We start from the raw sequence: 17,526 nt of genomic DNA, 5'->3' as shown, positions 1-17,526 counted from the left end.
ATATGCGTTGTGTTACCTGTACTGTATTACATGTGATATGCGTTGTGTTACCTGTACTGTATTACATGTGATATTCGTTGTGTTACCTTTACTGTATTACATGTGATATTCGTTGTGTTACCTTTACTGTATTACATGTGATATGCGTTGTGTTACCTGTACTGTATTACATGTGATATGCGTTGTGTTACCTGTATTTGTATTACATGTGATATCGTTGTGTTACCTTGTACTGTATTACATGTGAATATGACGTTGTGTTTACCTGTACTGTATGAATGTGATATGCGTTGTGTTACCTGTACTGTATTACATGTGATATTCGTTGTGTTACCTTGTACTGTATTACATGTGATATGCGTTGTGTTACCTTTACTGTATTACATGTGATATGCGTTGTGTTACCTTTACTGTATTACATGTGATATGCGTTGTGTTACCTGTACTGTATTACATGTGATATTCGTTGTGTTACCTTTACTGTATTACATGTGATATTCGTTGTGTTACCTTTACTGTATTACATGTGATATGCGTTGTGTTACCTGTACTGTATTACATGTGATATGCGTTGTGTTTACCTTATGTATTACATGTGATATGCGTTGTGTTACCTTTGTACTGTATTTATTACATGTGATATTCGTTGTGTTACCTTTACTGTATTACATGTGATATTCGTTGTGTTACCTGTACTGTATTACATTGTGATATTCGTTGTGTTACCTTTACTGTATTACATGTGATATTTCGTTGTGTTACCTTTACTGTATTACATGTGATGATATCGTTGTGTTACCTGTATTGTATTACTTGTGATATTCGTTGTGTTACCTGTACTGTATTACATGTGATATGCGTTGTGTTACCTGTACTGTATTACATGTGATATGCGTTGTGTTACCTTTACTGTATTACATGTGATATGCGTTGTGTTACCTGTACTGTATTACATGAAATATTCGTTGTGTTACCTGTACTGTATTACATGTGATATGCGTTGTGTTACCTTTACTGTCTATTACATGTGATATGCGTTGTGTTACCTCTGTATTACTGTATTACATGTGATATTCGTTGTGTTACCTTTACTGTATTACATGTGATATGCGTTGTGTTACCTTTACTGTATTACATGTGATATGCGTTGTTGTTACCTTTACTGACTGTATTACATGTGATATTCGTTGTGTTACCTGTTACTTACATGCTATATTCGTTGTGTTACCTTTACTGTAGTAAACAATGTGATATGCGTTGTGTGTTACCTGTACTGTATTACATGTGATATGCGTTGTGTTACCTGTAACTGTATTACATGTGATATGCGTTGTGTTACCTGTACTGTATTACATGTGATATGTTCGTTGTGTTACCTGTTACTGTATTACATGTGATATTCGTTGTGTTACCTTTATACTGTATTACATGTGATATGCGTTGTGTTACCTGTACTGTATTTACATGTGATATGCGTTGTGTTACCTTTACTGTATTACATGTGATATTGCGTTGTGTTACCTGTACTGTATTACATGTGAAATATTCGTTGTGTTATTTTACTGTATTACATGTGATATGCGTTGTGTTACCTTTACTGTATTACATGTGTTATTCGTTGTGTTACCTGTACTGTATTACATGTGCATATGCGTTGTGTTTTACCTGTACTGTATTACATGTGATATTCGTTGTGTTTTAATCTTGTACTGTATTACATGTGATATTGCGTTTGTGTTACCTTTTACTGTATTACATGTGATATTGCGTTGTGTTTATACTTTACTGTATTACATGTGATAATTATGCGTTGTGTTACCTGTACTGTTATTACATGTGATATTTCGTTGTGTTATGTTTACTGTATTACATGTGATATTCGTTGTGTTACCTTTACTGTATTAAATGTGATATTCGTTGTGTTATTTTTACTATATTACATGTGTTATTCGTTGTGTTACATGTACTGTATTACCTGTTGTGGGTGTTTTACAAGTGTGAATATTCGTTGGCCTGTGTTATTTTTACTGTAATTACATGTGATATGCGTTGTGTTATCTGTACTGTATTACATGTTTTCGTTGTGTATTGTACATGTGATATTCGTTGTGTTACCTTTACTGTATTACATGTGATATGCGTTGTGTTATCTTTACTGTAATTACATGTGATATATGCGTTGTGTTACCTTACTGTATTACATGTGATATGCGTTGTGTTACTTTACTGTATTACATGTGATATTCGTTGTGTTACCTGTACTGTATTACATGTGATATTCGTTGTGTTACCTTTACTGTATTACATGTGATATTCGTTGTGTTATCCTTTACTGTATTACATGTGATATGCGTTGTGTTACCTTTACTGTATTACATGTGATATTCGTTGTGTTACCTGTATGTATTACATGTGATATTCGTTGTGTTACCTTTACTGTATTACATGTAATATGCGTTGTGTTACCTTTATGTATTACATGTGATATGCGTTGTGTTTACCTTGTTACCTTGTATTACATGTGATTATGCGTTGTGTTACCTTTACTGTTATTACATGAAATATTCGTTGTTGTTACCTTTACTGTATTACAGGAAACATTCATTATGTAAAATGGTTGTTTTAATCGTGGGTGCTCATAACTCACTCATTGAAGAAACAATGAAATTGATTTATAATTATTATTGGAACCGCTGTGACGTCAGTTTTTCCACGAGTAGTTCTAACCAGGGGGGGGGGGGGGGGGGGGGGGGGGGGGGGGGGGGGGGGGGGGGGGGGGGGGGGGGGGGGGGGGACGGGGTGGGGGGGGGGGGGGGGGGGGGGGGGGGGGGGGGGGGGGGGGGGGGGGGGGGGGGGGGGGGGGGGGGGGGAAAAAAAGGATATGAATTTTGCTAACTACGAAGAAACACCAGATTAGATGTATCTTATGTTATAGAGTAATTTATCGCAGAAATGACATTTCAACAACATTTTGCCGCACAAGAGCTGTAAATATAAGATCAGTTCGCTTTAGATATGTGTGAAATATTTATGAGTATCCTGTCCATATTAGACACTTCATCTCATTTAAATATACCGTATGTTAACAAGTGTGTGACAAAGATCGCCTTCGACAGATGTAAATGTCCCTATCTTATGGGTGTGCTTCGTCAACAACGTGCCAAGTAACCACATGTGAGAAACCGGATAACGTTTAAAGACCCAATACTCCAATATCTGTCTTATTGTTTCATGATTTATTAGAATGTTGAAAAAATTCCCTGTTGTGACTCATGCAAAGACCATGACTACATAGAAACCAATATAAGCGATAATGAGACTTTTGATAAAAATCAAATAAATATCGAGCATCGCTAGATGGGTCCCCATTTAGGCAAACAAGCCAAAGTTAGCCGACATTGTAACGTCGTTGCCAAAATGTCACGCGACTACATCTACACAATACTAACCATATCGGGGTCGAATCTAAGTTGACTTTTTTTTAGTTGAAAGTTACATTTAGTGTGGCTTTAACATGGCGATGTTACAAAATTACGAAGAAATCGTTCTGTCTGTCCACAGCATAGACGGTTATTTTTCAGACATAATCGACGTGTATTGTAAAAATATTAGTAATATTTGAAGCGTAATTCATGTGCGCAGAGAGAGAACAATTGACGTAGGAATCCATCATGTAAAATTGCATATGATTACAGTAACTGAAAAAAATCAGTTTTGCCTTGAATAGGGTAACGCATATATATTTTCTCTGGACATGAGATCGTAATTCATACGTCTGTGTATCTGATTAGTAAAACGTATGACAACTTGGTTTCTAAGTATGACAAATACAATCAGATGATAACAGCAGACATTTGCAGAAATGTCTGATGTTTAAATTCACATAATTATCACATCCACAGTTTGCATTAAATTTAAGAAGAATTGAGAATTCAGTTTGAGTAGTATAGTACAGCGTTAGGAATGTTGACAATATCATATTTTACGACTAGTTTCGCTACAACAAATCTGGCTAATTACCACGAGAAGTGCATCTCACAGGAAAATGCCAAGTGAATTTTTCATTAAATGGTCGTCGTCGTCTTTCTTCTATTTTGGTAGATTATGAGACTGAGGCTTAAGGGGAGACAACTCTTGAATGTAATTTCTTGATTCAAACAATGTTCGTGTAATTCACAACTGTGCTACCGTTGACTTTGATCTAAATTCTCCATATATAGGTGTTTGTTTTTATTAAGTTAATTGGGTACGTTTACTGTGTATACGATATAACCTTGCTACGATGTAAAACATAGAATTACAATTTCCTCATTCATATTTTTAATCGGTCTCGGTAAATTAATCGTCCATTCCGTTATAATTTATTAAAATATTTTCGAAAAATGTACATTTTGTATTTACACCCAAAACTGTTTTCCATGAACCGAAGAAAAATGGTGTTATTATAATTAAACTCAAACTAGGATAACAGACAACGCCTATTATACTTTTATGATAGTGAAAGTACCAGACTAAATATTAAAAACATCAATGATTCCTAAAAGTTTGCAAAACGTTTGTATCAATTTGCATTTGATTTGATAAATAGAATGCATCAGTTGGAAGTCTTGATTTGATTCTTACTATGGAGCCATTAACATATTTTTCGGTATGTTTTGGCTAAAACATGACACATTTATCACACTGTATGCTTTTTTTATTAGAATAGAGTCATTTGTTTATTACAGCATTTCTTAGGAACTAAAACAAAAGATGAAATATTACTCAACAGCGTTTTTATTGTGTGTGTTAAATACATCGGAAAGCACACGATAGAAATACAAGTACACTTTTAATACACACCAGATTTTTTGCTCTCTATATGACAACATTTACTCTTTATATTCAGGGTAAAATAGGATTTACATATATCTGTACGTGATAATAAAACTATTACATACTAGACGTTTACACCCCATTGTAAACGTGATTGTATCTAGCTACCATATAGTATATATATTGCTTTTTAGGTCACGTGAGACGAAGTCTCAAGTGACCTATTCTAATCGCCTTTTTGTCCGTCGTCGTGCGTCGTCCGTCGTGCGTCGTCCGTCGCATGTCCGTAAACAATTTACATTTTCGACTTCTTCTCCAAAACTGCTGAAGCAATTTCAATGAAATTTTACACAAACCTTCTAAGGCATAAGGCCAATCAAAATTGTGAATTATATGGTCCCCACCCCCCACCCCCACCCCCAAGGGAGCTATGGAGGAGGGGCCAAAAGGGGTAAAATTGACTAAAATTTCAAAAACCTTCTTCTCCATTCACAGATGTGATGGAATTAAATACTCTTTATAGATAGAAAGGTCCTTATAAGGTCCTTTACAAAAAATGTGAATTATATGACCCTGAGGTCTCAGGTTTCCTCCTGGGGAAGGGGGTTAAGTTTACTATAGTTTATAGGGAAAACACATTTTTGAGTATTATTTTATCATTTGTGATAGGAAATGAGTCAAATATTGTCAGAATTATCAGTATGAGATAGCCATTAAATCCTATTAACCAATTTTCCATGACTGACCCCCGGGGGCCTTAAGGGCACGGTCAAAGGGGTCAAATAGGCTATAACTTCAAAAATCTTTTTCTGAAATTCTGGAAATGGTAGAATCACATACTCTTCATAGATGGAAAAGGTCTTGAGGTCTTTTACCAAAATTGTGAATTATATGACCGCGGGGATCTCAGGTTTCCCCCTGGGGAGGGGGTCAAGTTACTATAGTTTATATATTGGGAAAACACATTTATGAGCATTTTTTGCTCAATTTTCATAGGAAATGAGTCAAACTTGTTTAAAATTATTAGCCTGAGATAACATTTTAATATTATATCTATATTGGTCCTGGTCAACCCCCTCGGGGCAGAGGGGCGGGGCCAAAAGGGCAAATAGGCTAAAACTTTAAAAATCTTCATCTTAAATACTGGAAATGGTAGAATCAAATACTCTTCATAGATGGACAGGTCGTACGATGTTTTATGAAAATTGTGAATTATATGACCCTTGGGTCTCAGTTTTCCCCCTGGGGAGGAGGTTAAGTTCACTGTTGTTTATATAGAGAAAAACACATTTTTGAGCATCATTTGGCTATTTTTCATAGGGAATTAGTCAAACTGGGTTAGAATTATTAGTCTGAAATAACATTTTAACATCATATCCATATTGGCCATGGCCGACCCCCAGGGGCCAGAGGGGGCGGAGCCAAAAGGGGTCAAAATGGTAATTTCAAAAATCTTCTTTTTGAATTCACAGATTTGATGGAACCAGATACTCTTGATAGATTGGAAGGTCTGATGGCCCTTTAAAAACAATTGTGAATTTCATGGCCCAGGGATCTCAGATTTTCCCCTGGGGAGGGGGTCAAATTTACTATAGTTTTATATAGGAAAAAAACATTTAGGAAAACTTTATTTGCTTAGTTTTCATAGGAAATTACTCAATTTGGCTTAGAATTATTAGCCTGAGATAGCATTTTAACATCATATCCATATTGGTCCTGGCCGACCCTTAGGGGCCAGAGAGGTGGGGCCAAAGGGGTCAAAATGGATAACATTTCAAAAATCTTTCTTCTGAATTCACAGATATGATGGAACCACATAATCTTCATAGATTAAAAAGTCAAATTTATAAAATCACTGACTGACTTCAAGGGCCTGTATGGGCAAATATAAAGTGTTTATATGCATGTCTTTGTTTCATTCTGTATCTGAACTCAGGTGACCGTTAAGGCCCATGGGCCTCTTGTAATGTATATATATAGGTAACCACAACGAGTGTCGTTGAATATTGAATTTGTTCCACATGAGAGAGTTATTTTTCAAAGTTACAAAAGACACGAGCGTTAGCTATATCATAAGAGATGCTAAGTGAAGCAATACATACATTGTTTTTTTTTTTTTAGTTGTTTTTTTTTTAGTTTTACGGCCAAGCGACAACTTAGGTCATTTTGGGCCAAACTACAAGTCAGACATTGAATACAATAAATGCACATTTCCTCAGGTTTCCCAATAACAACAGTGGCGTCGTGTTTTCGGGAGAGAATCCCTCTTTACAAATAAAGTCTCAAATCACATGTTGTTACATAGAAATGCCGTACTCAATTTAGAATTGAGAATTGGTCTACATTACCCCAGATCCTATTAAGATGTCATACGAAGTTCCGAATTGTTATATACAGGCTTCTGTCAGTGTGCCTCTATCCCATCAATGATACTGAAAGTACAAAATATATCACAATCATTATAAATAGAATTCAGCATTTTTATCATCTTCATACTTGTTTCCCTTATCTTCCTGCATTCTCTTATGTTATTTTTATTACATGACCGTGCTTGTAATATGTGTCTTCATGAAAGTTGGACAATTTGACAATTTTTCCACACTGTTGGAATTACTAATTTGGCCCATAGTTATTACTTCAATTGATTCGTCTTCTCCAGCGATACTTTAAAACGTTGTTACATGGAATAAAACCGCTTCTTTTACTTCTTCGATCCACATCATTTATTTATATTTACAGTTAGACATTTCGTTCATCTTAACACTTTAAATTGCAATAAGAAACTGAAGTCGTGACCACGTGATCTGACAGGCGCGTGTGACTACACCTTCCCACTTTTTTTTACATTGGTGACCTAGTTTTGCGTCTTGAATACACTCTCAATTAGTAGGTATATGTTATACTGTTGTACACATTTGAACACCTAACGATAGACTAACAATACGATCATGCAATAGGAGCAACAGGTATAGTTTTAACACAATGCCTTTTAGAAAATCGACTCGTCTTGGCCACCTTTCAAACAATACACACCATAAAGCTTGCTGTAAGATCTAAACCATAGAGTTTTTAGTCCACCATCATCAGACTTGGATTTTGATAGTTGAAGTTTGTTACCGCTATTTCTCAAAAAGTACTGAAGGGATCCTTTCTCAAATTTTTCATATACAGGTTCCCCTATGGGGACCCTAGTTGTGCATATTGCATTTTGGGACCCGATCGGTGAATAAGTATGGCCCGATAGGTGGCCATCTTGGATTTTGATACTTAAAGTTTGTTATCGCTATTTCCTTAGAAAGTACTATAGCGATCTGTCTCAAATTTTTATTACAGTGTGGTTGGATTTTATAAAAGTTTGAAAAGCAGGGAAAAGATCCCTCTTTCCTTCCTTTGTCAGAACCCAGATCATTCTTTGGTGGGCGGCCATGCTTGATCCCTCTGGGATCTCTTGTTATAATAAAAAAGACTTATCGTTTCTTAATGATAATGTGCTTAATTTCTACACTGTTGCTTGAAATCAAAAATACTAGAACTCAAATTGATGGAAAACTACCTTTACAGTGTTGATACTGTTGGCACAGGTATAACTAAATACGTCGTAGAACTTACCTTGTATACCATGACAGTACCGTTACTAAACCCTATCCATAATTCTTTGCCGTTCCTTGCTGTTGATCGTGGTGCGGATGGTTGTGCAGGGAGAACTTCGATAATTGGAACACAGTCTCCGGATAGCAACTGGACACTCCTGCTGAACCTTTCACAGATTATGATATTATCCAACTCGAGACAAAATCGTTGATAAAATACCTCTTGTCTGGCTTGTACGTGGTGGTATCAAATTTCTCCTTCCCATCGACCACTCGTCCGTAACCTAGATATCGGGATCTTAAGGTTAAGTCTGTGTTGAGGAGAACCAAGTGTTTGTTGTCCTTGTCTGTAGAATTCGTGACGCCTATCGCTGTTCCTGTGGTGTTGAACCTCACCCGGTAGGGCCGTACAAACAGATCATCACCTCTACAATCATGGCGAGCTCGGGCCCTCTCCTGTCCCTGTGGAGAGTACCGTACTAGCACTCTCTCGCTATTGACAGTGACGTAGAATTCCACAGTATCCATCAATGTTACAAGGAGATCACCACCAGGCGCGATACATATGTCACGCGGATGCAGCTCGCCAGTAGGGAAGAGTAAGGTAACGTTGCCAGTAGACAGAGAAAGCTTTCTGATATCTTTAGTATCACGTCCACAAATCAAAAGTGTATCGGCATCCACTATTGTCATTCCAGAAATAGCAACGTCAGCAGAAAATGTTTTCACTTCGTACCCTTTGATATCTGTCAAATTGATCTCTGATTCGTTTTCACATCTAATGCAGACTTTCCCGGGACTGCCACAGCTCATGTTTAGAATAGGACTATATTTATGTTTAAAGGATGATTCGAACACGACCTTCTTCCCATGTCTGACTAAACTCCCAACAAAATCAGATCCTTTGTAAGTTGATGGAGTCATATTCGTCGGTGCTTGGGCCCCTTGTAGCGAGGGTACAGGATCCCTTTCGCTGCCGGAACTTCCAAACATAATCTTTAACTGCTTTGTGTTAATCGTTCCAGGTGTAAACTTAATGATGTCTAAATCAGGGAGGTAATTCTTCTTGCTAGATGGATCTTTTGTTATAAGTTTTTGCGATCCCTGTAACACCTTGATGTCGTCTTTTTCACTAATTATGTTATCAACATCCTTTATGTATCGGCTCTCGATATCCCGTGTGGTAGAGATATCTTGAGCCGCAGATTCCAATTTAGAACAGTTGCTTTCCGTTTGGGCCTCACACAGAGATATTAAATTGTCAGCTATATCATAAGTAGCCATAATGATCCCTTCCCTTTGATCATTGATTTCTTTTATCGTTACTTATTGTCCATTTCGAAGTTGAACTGCAAAGGTTTGAAGCTTATTTAGGTCCGATTCTATAGCTGCCATAGTAACGAAATGTGCATTTCTCTTCCCTTTTAGTTTTTCCTTTGTATCATTAGCTGCTTCCTGTAGTTTCTGGAACACGTGACCTTTATGTTGCTCGTCAGTAATACATTCCATACAGACCAAAATGGTACTACACGTAACACACACGGCTGTTATCGGAGAACCCGGATGTTTCGTGCAATCCATTATTTAATATCAGGTTTTGAGCAGTAATATAGATAACAATTAACTTATCTCTGCAAAAACTACCGTGGTTCCAAATCAAAAATTACTATCCAATATGCATGACTGTTACAGTTGTTATTTGTGTGAACGTTTATGTCCATCGTGCGTATCTGAAAAACAAGACAAAAGAATTCTATAAAACGCTTAGTTAAATGTATCGTAAATTGGTCAATACTGCAAAGGATTTGTTTCTGCCTTCTTCAGAAGAAACCTAGATACCTTTACCTATTTGCTCACATCCTCTTATCAAACGTAGTGATAATAAGGATTTGTAATTCAATCAGATTGCTATTTTAGCGAAGGCCAATCTGATTAAACTTATTATCACTACGTTTGACAAGACGTATGGTTATAAGAATATGTATTTTAATCAGATTTAGTGAAGTAAGGCATTTCAAAATCAATATTAAATTTCAAATGAGAAGTTCTTTGTCTGGGCCGCCTTCCTTCAAAGCGATTCAGTACAATAGGATCGACGAGTGGAACTTATATGAAGAGTTATATTTATTTTATGATATTATTACTTGAATTTATATCAAGTTTTATAAGTCTTGCAATGATATTCAAATATTTTTTTTGTTTGATTGATTAATTAACGTCCTATTAACAGCTATGGTCATGTAAGGACGGCCTTCCATGTATGTGGTGTGTTGTGTGTATGTTGTGCGAGGTGCGTGTTTTGGGAGACTGCGTTACAGACTCAGTATCCGACAAGGAAAACAATAGTGCGAGAGTACGCTCGCACTAAAATAATTTGCTTTTGATACTTTTTCATCTATAGTAAATAACACGATACTTTTTCATCTATAGTAAATAACACTTACAATATAAAACAAATTAATTAAACACAAAGACACGTTGGCACCTAGTTATTTTGAATACTACAGTAGTTAAATTCATCGATATTAAATAAGTTTGCTTTTAAATCTATTCCTAAATTATAAAGGCTAAATAAAAATAATAAATAAAACAAAGGTATCAAAATAGTTCATTTCTGTATCTTATGATAAATATGAACAATAATTTAGTTAATTGATTTTCATATCCTACAGCTGTATCAGGTAATCAAAGGATTTACAATAATATAATTATGTGTTTCGAATTCGGATGTACACTTTGGAGTTCCTGCAGAACAGAAAACACTAATCAACAGTCAGCAAATTAAGAAAGATGACCACTTAACCATGCCTCTCCTCGATTTTTTTCAGTACAATAGTAACATATTTCTTGTTTAGCCAGACCGATAACATAGGAATAGCTGAGACTATTACATGAGTGGGTTTTATTAGTTTAATGTTCTATTAACAGTCTAGGTCCAGTCATGTAAGGATGTGCGGTTTGTTGGTAGAGGAAAGCCAGAATACCTGGCCGGAGACAAAACACCGACCAGCGGTCAGTATCTGGCAATTGCCCCAAATAGGATTTGAACTCGCAACCCAGAGATGGAGCTAGGCTTGTGGTAATATGTCGAGACATTTTAACCACTTGGCCACTGCAGCCCCGACTTTTACAAGATATTTCAAAACTGTTGATGTTATGGCACTCATGCCATTATCTAAATTAAATGTCAGAATCAGTATTTATTGCAGAGTCATTTAAGGAGATGATAGGAAAGACAGAGTACCCGGAGAAAAACCACTGACCAGCACCTATCCCAAATGCACATGGGATTCAAACTCCAGAGGTAGAGGGCTTGTGGTAAATATGTCGAGACATCTTAACCACACGGCAACCACGGCCCCAAACAAACTACTGTACAACTTTGTAGGTGAGGCACATATCGCCACGAGGTTGTTGGAGGTAACAAGGGACTGTTTTTACACCCAACATGTCAAAAGACCGACAAGAATTAGGGAGAATCAGATTCCATCTTTACTCGACCTCATCTTAACATATGAAGAAGGAATGATTACAAACATCAAGTTCAACCCAGGTCTAGGCAAAAGTGATCACCTAATGTTAGAATTTGACCTATTATGCTATGCTGAAAACCTGGAACAAAACATCGATAAACGCAACATTCTTAAAGGTAATTACGTATCTATTAACAAAGAGTTGGCTGAGCACGCATCAGAAGATACTTCAAATATGGATGCGAATGAACATTGGACACACCTTATTAATATTTTATCTACCAGTATTGAGAAACATGTACCATTGTACAAGTGGCGATCCAATGAAATCCGCAAATCATATGTCGATAAAGATGCAATATCTGCTGTAAAGAAGAAACACCAAGAATGGACAAAGTATCTCCACTGCAAAACAGACAACAACTACCAATCGCACAAAATTGCCAGGAACAAAGCCACAAGACTGTTGCGACTATCACAAAGATCTTACGAAAAATCCATAGCTGAAAATATAAAGGATAGCCCAAAACTCTTCTGGAATCATGTCAGATCGAAAACAAAGACAAAATCTACAATCACAAGAGTCAACAATCCAAATGGAGACATTACAGAAACAGACGAAGAAACAGCCGAAGTTATGAAAGATTTTTTGTCAGTGTATTTGTGGAAGACGGAAATACCAATCTACCCCCGTTACCCATGAGGAATATAACAAGTCCACTGGTAAATTTTGAAATCACAGAGGAAATCGTACTAAAGGCACTATCTAAACAAAAACCAAATGAATCACCTGGTCCGGACGGAATTCATCAGAAACTTCTACTAGAAACAAAGGATACCATAGTAAACCCTTTAACCTCATTATTCAAAAAATCAATTGAGGAATGTGTAGTGCCAAAACAATGGACCACAGCGAATGTCTGCCCAATACACAAGAAAGGCTCAACAAAGGATAAAAAAATAATCGTCCTATTAGTCATCTGTACCCTGTAAAATCTTGCAGAGGATAATACGTGACAATAACATGGAACACCTAAAGATCAAGCTCCAAAACCAAAAAAGCAAAGAGCGGTGTACCTCATGGGAGTGTACTCGGGCCCATACTATTTTTAATTTATGTCAACGACATCCCAGAGGTAGTGAATTGCGTCGCCAAACTCTCTGCGGATGATACCAAATTGTATTAAAAAATCAACACATTACAGGACTGTGAAGAGCTACAGAGAAATATTGACAGAATCTCAGATTGGACTGACCTCTGGTTAATGAAGTTAAATAAAGAAAAGTGCAAGCATATAGAAATTGGCAATATCCCCATTAACAGACAGTACAGCATAAAGGACGGCGACAACAGAATCCAACCTGGGAAAACCAACAGTGAGAAAGATATGGGAGTCACAATGGAAAATACCCTGAAATTTACAAACCAAGTGAACAAAGCTTCATCAAAGGGAAACCAAATCATGGGTACCATATTCAGAACATTCACATATCTTGACAACCAAACTTTTAAAACACTGTACAAGACTCTGGTTAGAACTCATTTGGAATACTGTTTTGTCGTTTGGTCTCCCTGGACAAAAAAAGATATAAAAACCATAGAAAACGTCCAACGAAGAGGTACAGAGAGACTTGTTAACCTTAAAGATCTCTCCTATCCTCACCGACTGAAGACCCTGGGTATCCCAACACTCGAGTATAGAAGACTGAGGGCTAATATGGTGGAGACCTTTAAAATAATCAACAAAATCGACATTGTTACCAGTGAGAACATGTGTACTCCAATGAGACACACAGGTACAAGAGGTCATAACAGAAAACTCTACAAGAAACCCTTTTGTCTCATTTCAGCAAGAAATGTTTTCAGTAACAGGATAGTGGAGTCCTGGAATCCTCTCCCTGTTGATGTGGTCAATGCTTGGAACCTGAACATTTTCAAAAATAGATTAAAGTGAATAGTCGGGCAAAGAAAACCAGTCTAAATGCGTTCATTAGCCTTCCAAAAGTTCTCACATATTAATAGGACGGTCAAGTTCTGCTGAGTTTCCCAGTTCTAACCATTAAAGTAAAGAAAAATTGAAAGCATTGAAAGCGAGGCTGCGTGGAAATGTAACCACAGACATAGTGAGCCGGGAGGACGTTTTAGAATTCCCATACTTTAAATTAATTTTTTCGTACGCAGACAGATTTTTACGAGAGAATTTATTTTTCTATTTCATAAGAAATAATACTGGATACATTCACACCATTTTTACCAACTTTAGCCATCCTTGCCCGACTGTTCACTTTAAACAAGCACTGGAAAAACCACGCCACGAAATTTTTACCATCAACCTAGGAAAGACAGTATATTATACATAAACCTAGGACATACTATTAAGGATTTTAAGCAATCACTTTAAATATTTTACCATTATTGTAAATATCACTATACATCTCTACAAGCGTTTTCTGGCTTACCAATGATGTTGGACTGATGAGAAACTGATGAGAAACTACACCATCTAAATAATTTAAACCAGTGCGTCCTAATAAGCATCCTTGATACTCCAGGGGTTCCGATCACGTTCAATATCTACATCCCTGGAATATTTCATAAGTTTCTAAGCTTACTATTAATGCTACACTTATCATCATTTTCTGAACAATTTATTAAAAGTAAATTGAATTGTAACGCGGGTCGTATTATGTTTCCCGTCGTCGACTCAATTACTGCTCGTTGGTTGACTATCACTGCGCCAGACGGCAAAACAGTGAAATGAGTATTCAATGTTAACATAAATTACGCGGACAATCTTACATTTGTTTGGTGCTGTAACCTCATGTTAGGCAATTAGTATAAATGTCTTATGCTATTATGGGTTTAAGCAGATTTTGTATTTTGTTTCGGAAAGGTAGTGTATCACAATCGTAATCTAATATTCAACATTGTATCAATAGCTTTTTACAGTACACCGTACCATTTATCTTCAAATGTATGTACTCATATCATGCATGGACATACTTTCATGTGACATGTGGCCCATCTCCTATACACAATATCATATGTATCATAATCACATGAATCATGTACACGTTTACGTATACACTAACCACAGACATATCATTTAAAACGTGTTTAAATGTATGTTCACTGCTTATACACATATATACTCATCCTCACATGAAAATATATGTACTATGTGTACGAAGCATAAATGTTATACAACAATCAAAGTATTCGTGGCCTATATAGAATTCGAAAAATATACCAGTATTTTGTCATAATATTAAAAGATCGTGTTTAAAAATTCAAATGGTGAAATAAATTTAGTAGTGCGCTTGATTGCACAAATGATATTTGTATAACTAGTGCAGAATGTACAGATGCTTTAGATAAATATACGTACTTAATATATCGTAATGTATAATATATACTTTATTTCATAAAATGAAAGGTTAATAGATAGTATCTAGTTTGACTTACAGTAAAGTCATTATGGTAGATCAGGATGTATTAAACACCAATCGCTATGGTAGATCTGAGTATACTTCAGCTTGGTGTGTTTATTTTTATCGTTATGTTACATTTGTAGGTGTAAAGAAGAACATGAGCCACGGAAGAGAAGATTTTGGTTACCTTTGATTAGGTACTCTTACTCTCAGCAGTATAACCACAATCCAATATTGCACATAATAGACAGTTTGAGGCTTATATAAATGGCCCTCTCTTTTAATAAAGGGAGATCACTTTAGTATCTTGTTCGGATATAGATTATGGCTTACATATACATGTTCCCATAAACTGCGTTTTATACTCGTATGTGTGTACAGTTCAAGAGGCAGACACTGATCCATTTCAAAGTAAGATGCATCATGGCCTACATTACCGGGAGTACTTTACAATGGTAAATAGTCATGTATACTCACTCTAAAATGATGTTGTTGCTCTCCTTGACTGTTCGATTTAATGAAGTATATATTCACACAAACAAAGTGCACACGTACACCTTTACCAGCAGTTCACACACTTGAATAGGTTTTCTAGGTAAGAGTATCACTTCCTGGCAACGCGTTACCAGGAAATGATACTCTTACCTAGAAAATACCTTTTTTTTTCAAGTCAATACATGTGCTGGTAAAGATGTACGTGTGTACATTGTTTGTGTGAATATATTCTAACACAGCTACTTCAAAATATCATGTAAGACATACATTAACTAGAGGCCTGTGCCTTAACGGTCACCTGAGTTCAGATATAGAATGAAACAAACACATATAAACACTATATACTGGCCTTTGACGTCGGTCAGTGTATTGTACAAATTTGAATTTTTAACCTATGAAGAGTATTTGCTTCAATCAAACCTTATGAACTCATATTTTTTTTTATCAATTTTAGTTATTTTGGACACTGATTGGTCCGTCCCTCTGGTCCCCCAGGGGGTCAGCGAGGACCAATGTTAATTTGCTTGCATGCATCTCAGGCTAATAACTCTAATCAAGTTTGACTCATTTTCTATGAAAATTAAGAAAATAATGTTCATAAATGTTTTTTCCTATATAAACTAAAGAAAACTTGACCCCCTTCCCAGGAGGTAACGTGAGACCCCAGGGTCATATAATGCACATTTTTTTTAAACATCCGAAGACCTTTCCATCTATAAAGAGTATTTGATTCTACCATTTCCAGAATTTAAGAACATTTTTGAAGTTGTATTCTATTTGACCCACTTGACCCCGCCCCTTAGGCCCCTGGGGGTCAGTCATAGAAAATTAGTTAGTTGGATTCAAATGCCATTTCATACTGATAATTCTTGCAACATTTGACTCGTATCCCATTACAAATGACCAAATACTGCCCAGAAATGTGTTCTTAGACTAGAGACCCCAGGGTAATATAATTCTCAAATTTTGTAAAGAACCCTAATACCTTTCTATCTATGAAAGAGTATTTATTGGCCCCTTTTGGCCCCTCCCACAGCCGCTTTTCCACTACCTTTCCGAAACAAAAAAACTTTAAGTTTCTCAAAAACAATAATAACATAATAAAATTGATCTCGATGGCCTTACATGGGATTACAACAACAATCAAATGCAAGATTCACTATATAATCTACGGAAGCCCATTGGTGCTAAATTATATATGGAAAAAAATGTATTGCGAATAAACGCAAACTTTGGCGAATTAACGTAATATTATTGCGATTAAACGCAATATAATTGTTACCTACATACACCTGTAAATAAATCGCATTTTCCACTTTTTACATGTCACACACGGCATACATGAGAGGGCGTCCTTACATTTTTTATGACCCTAGTTTTTAATATGACGTTGCTTAAAAGTGAATAGTCGGGCAAAGAAAACCAGTCTAAATGCGTTCATTGGCAAATGAAAGTTCTCACATATTAATACGACGGCCAAGTTCTGCTTACGTTTCCCAGTTCTGACCATTAAAGAAAAGGAAAGTTGAAAGCATTGAAAGCGAGGCTGCGTGTAAATGTAACCAAAAACATAGTCAGCCGGGAGGACGTTTTAGGATTTCTTACTTTAAATTATTTTCTTCGTACGCAGACAGATTTTGGCGAGAGATTTTTATTTTTCTATTTCATAAGAAATTATACTGGACACATTCACACCATTTTTACCGACTTTAGCCATCCTT

The 17,526-nt window shown here is 36.3% G+C and overlaps 1 protein-coding gene across 2 annotated transcripts in view; it reads right to left on the bottom strand.

The window, feature by feature from the left end:
* The window catches only part of LOC138306092 (uncharacterized), a 49,151-nt gene extending 33,205 nt beyond the window's left edge, over nt 1–15,946 (bottom strand). The window contains exons 1-3 of one of the 2 annotated variants that reach the window (XM_069246453.1): nt 15,788–15,946; nt 8,425–10,135; nt 7,164–7,247 (exon numbers count right to left, since the gene is read on the bottom strand). In XM_069246453.1, the coding sequence (XP_069102554.1) occupies nt 8,583–9,689 (1,107 nt within the window). In that variant the 5' untranslated portion in view covers nt 9,690–10,135; nt 15,788–15,946 and the 3' untranslated portion in view covers nt 7,164–7,247; nt 8,425–8,582. Of the gene's footprint in view, nt 1–6,918; nt 7,248–8,424; nt 10,136–15,787 lie in introns of those variants that run through there. The other variant, XM_069246452.1, reaches the window with a different exon arrangement.
* Between the last annotated feature and the right edge of the window lie 1,580 nt (nt 15,947–17,526).

This window comes from Argopecten irradians, chromosome 13, assembly GCF_041381155.1.
Source record: "Argopecten irradians isolate NY chromosome 13, Ai_NY, whole genome shotgun sequence".
Classification (NCBI taxonomy): Eukaryota; Metazoa; Mollusca; class Bivalvia; order Pectinida; family Pectinidae; genus Argopecten; species Argopecten irradians.
This window is presented reverse-complemented; position numbering and strand designations above follow the sequence as displayed.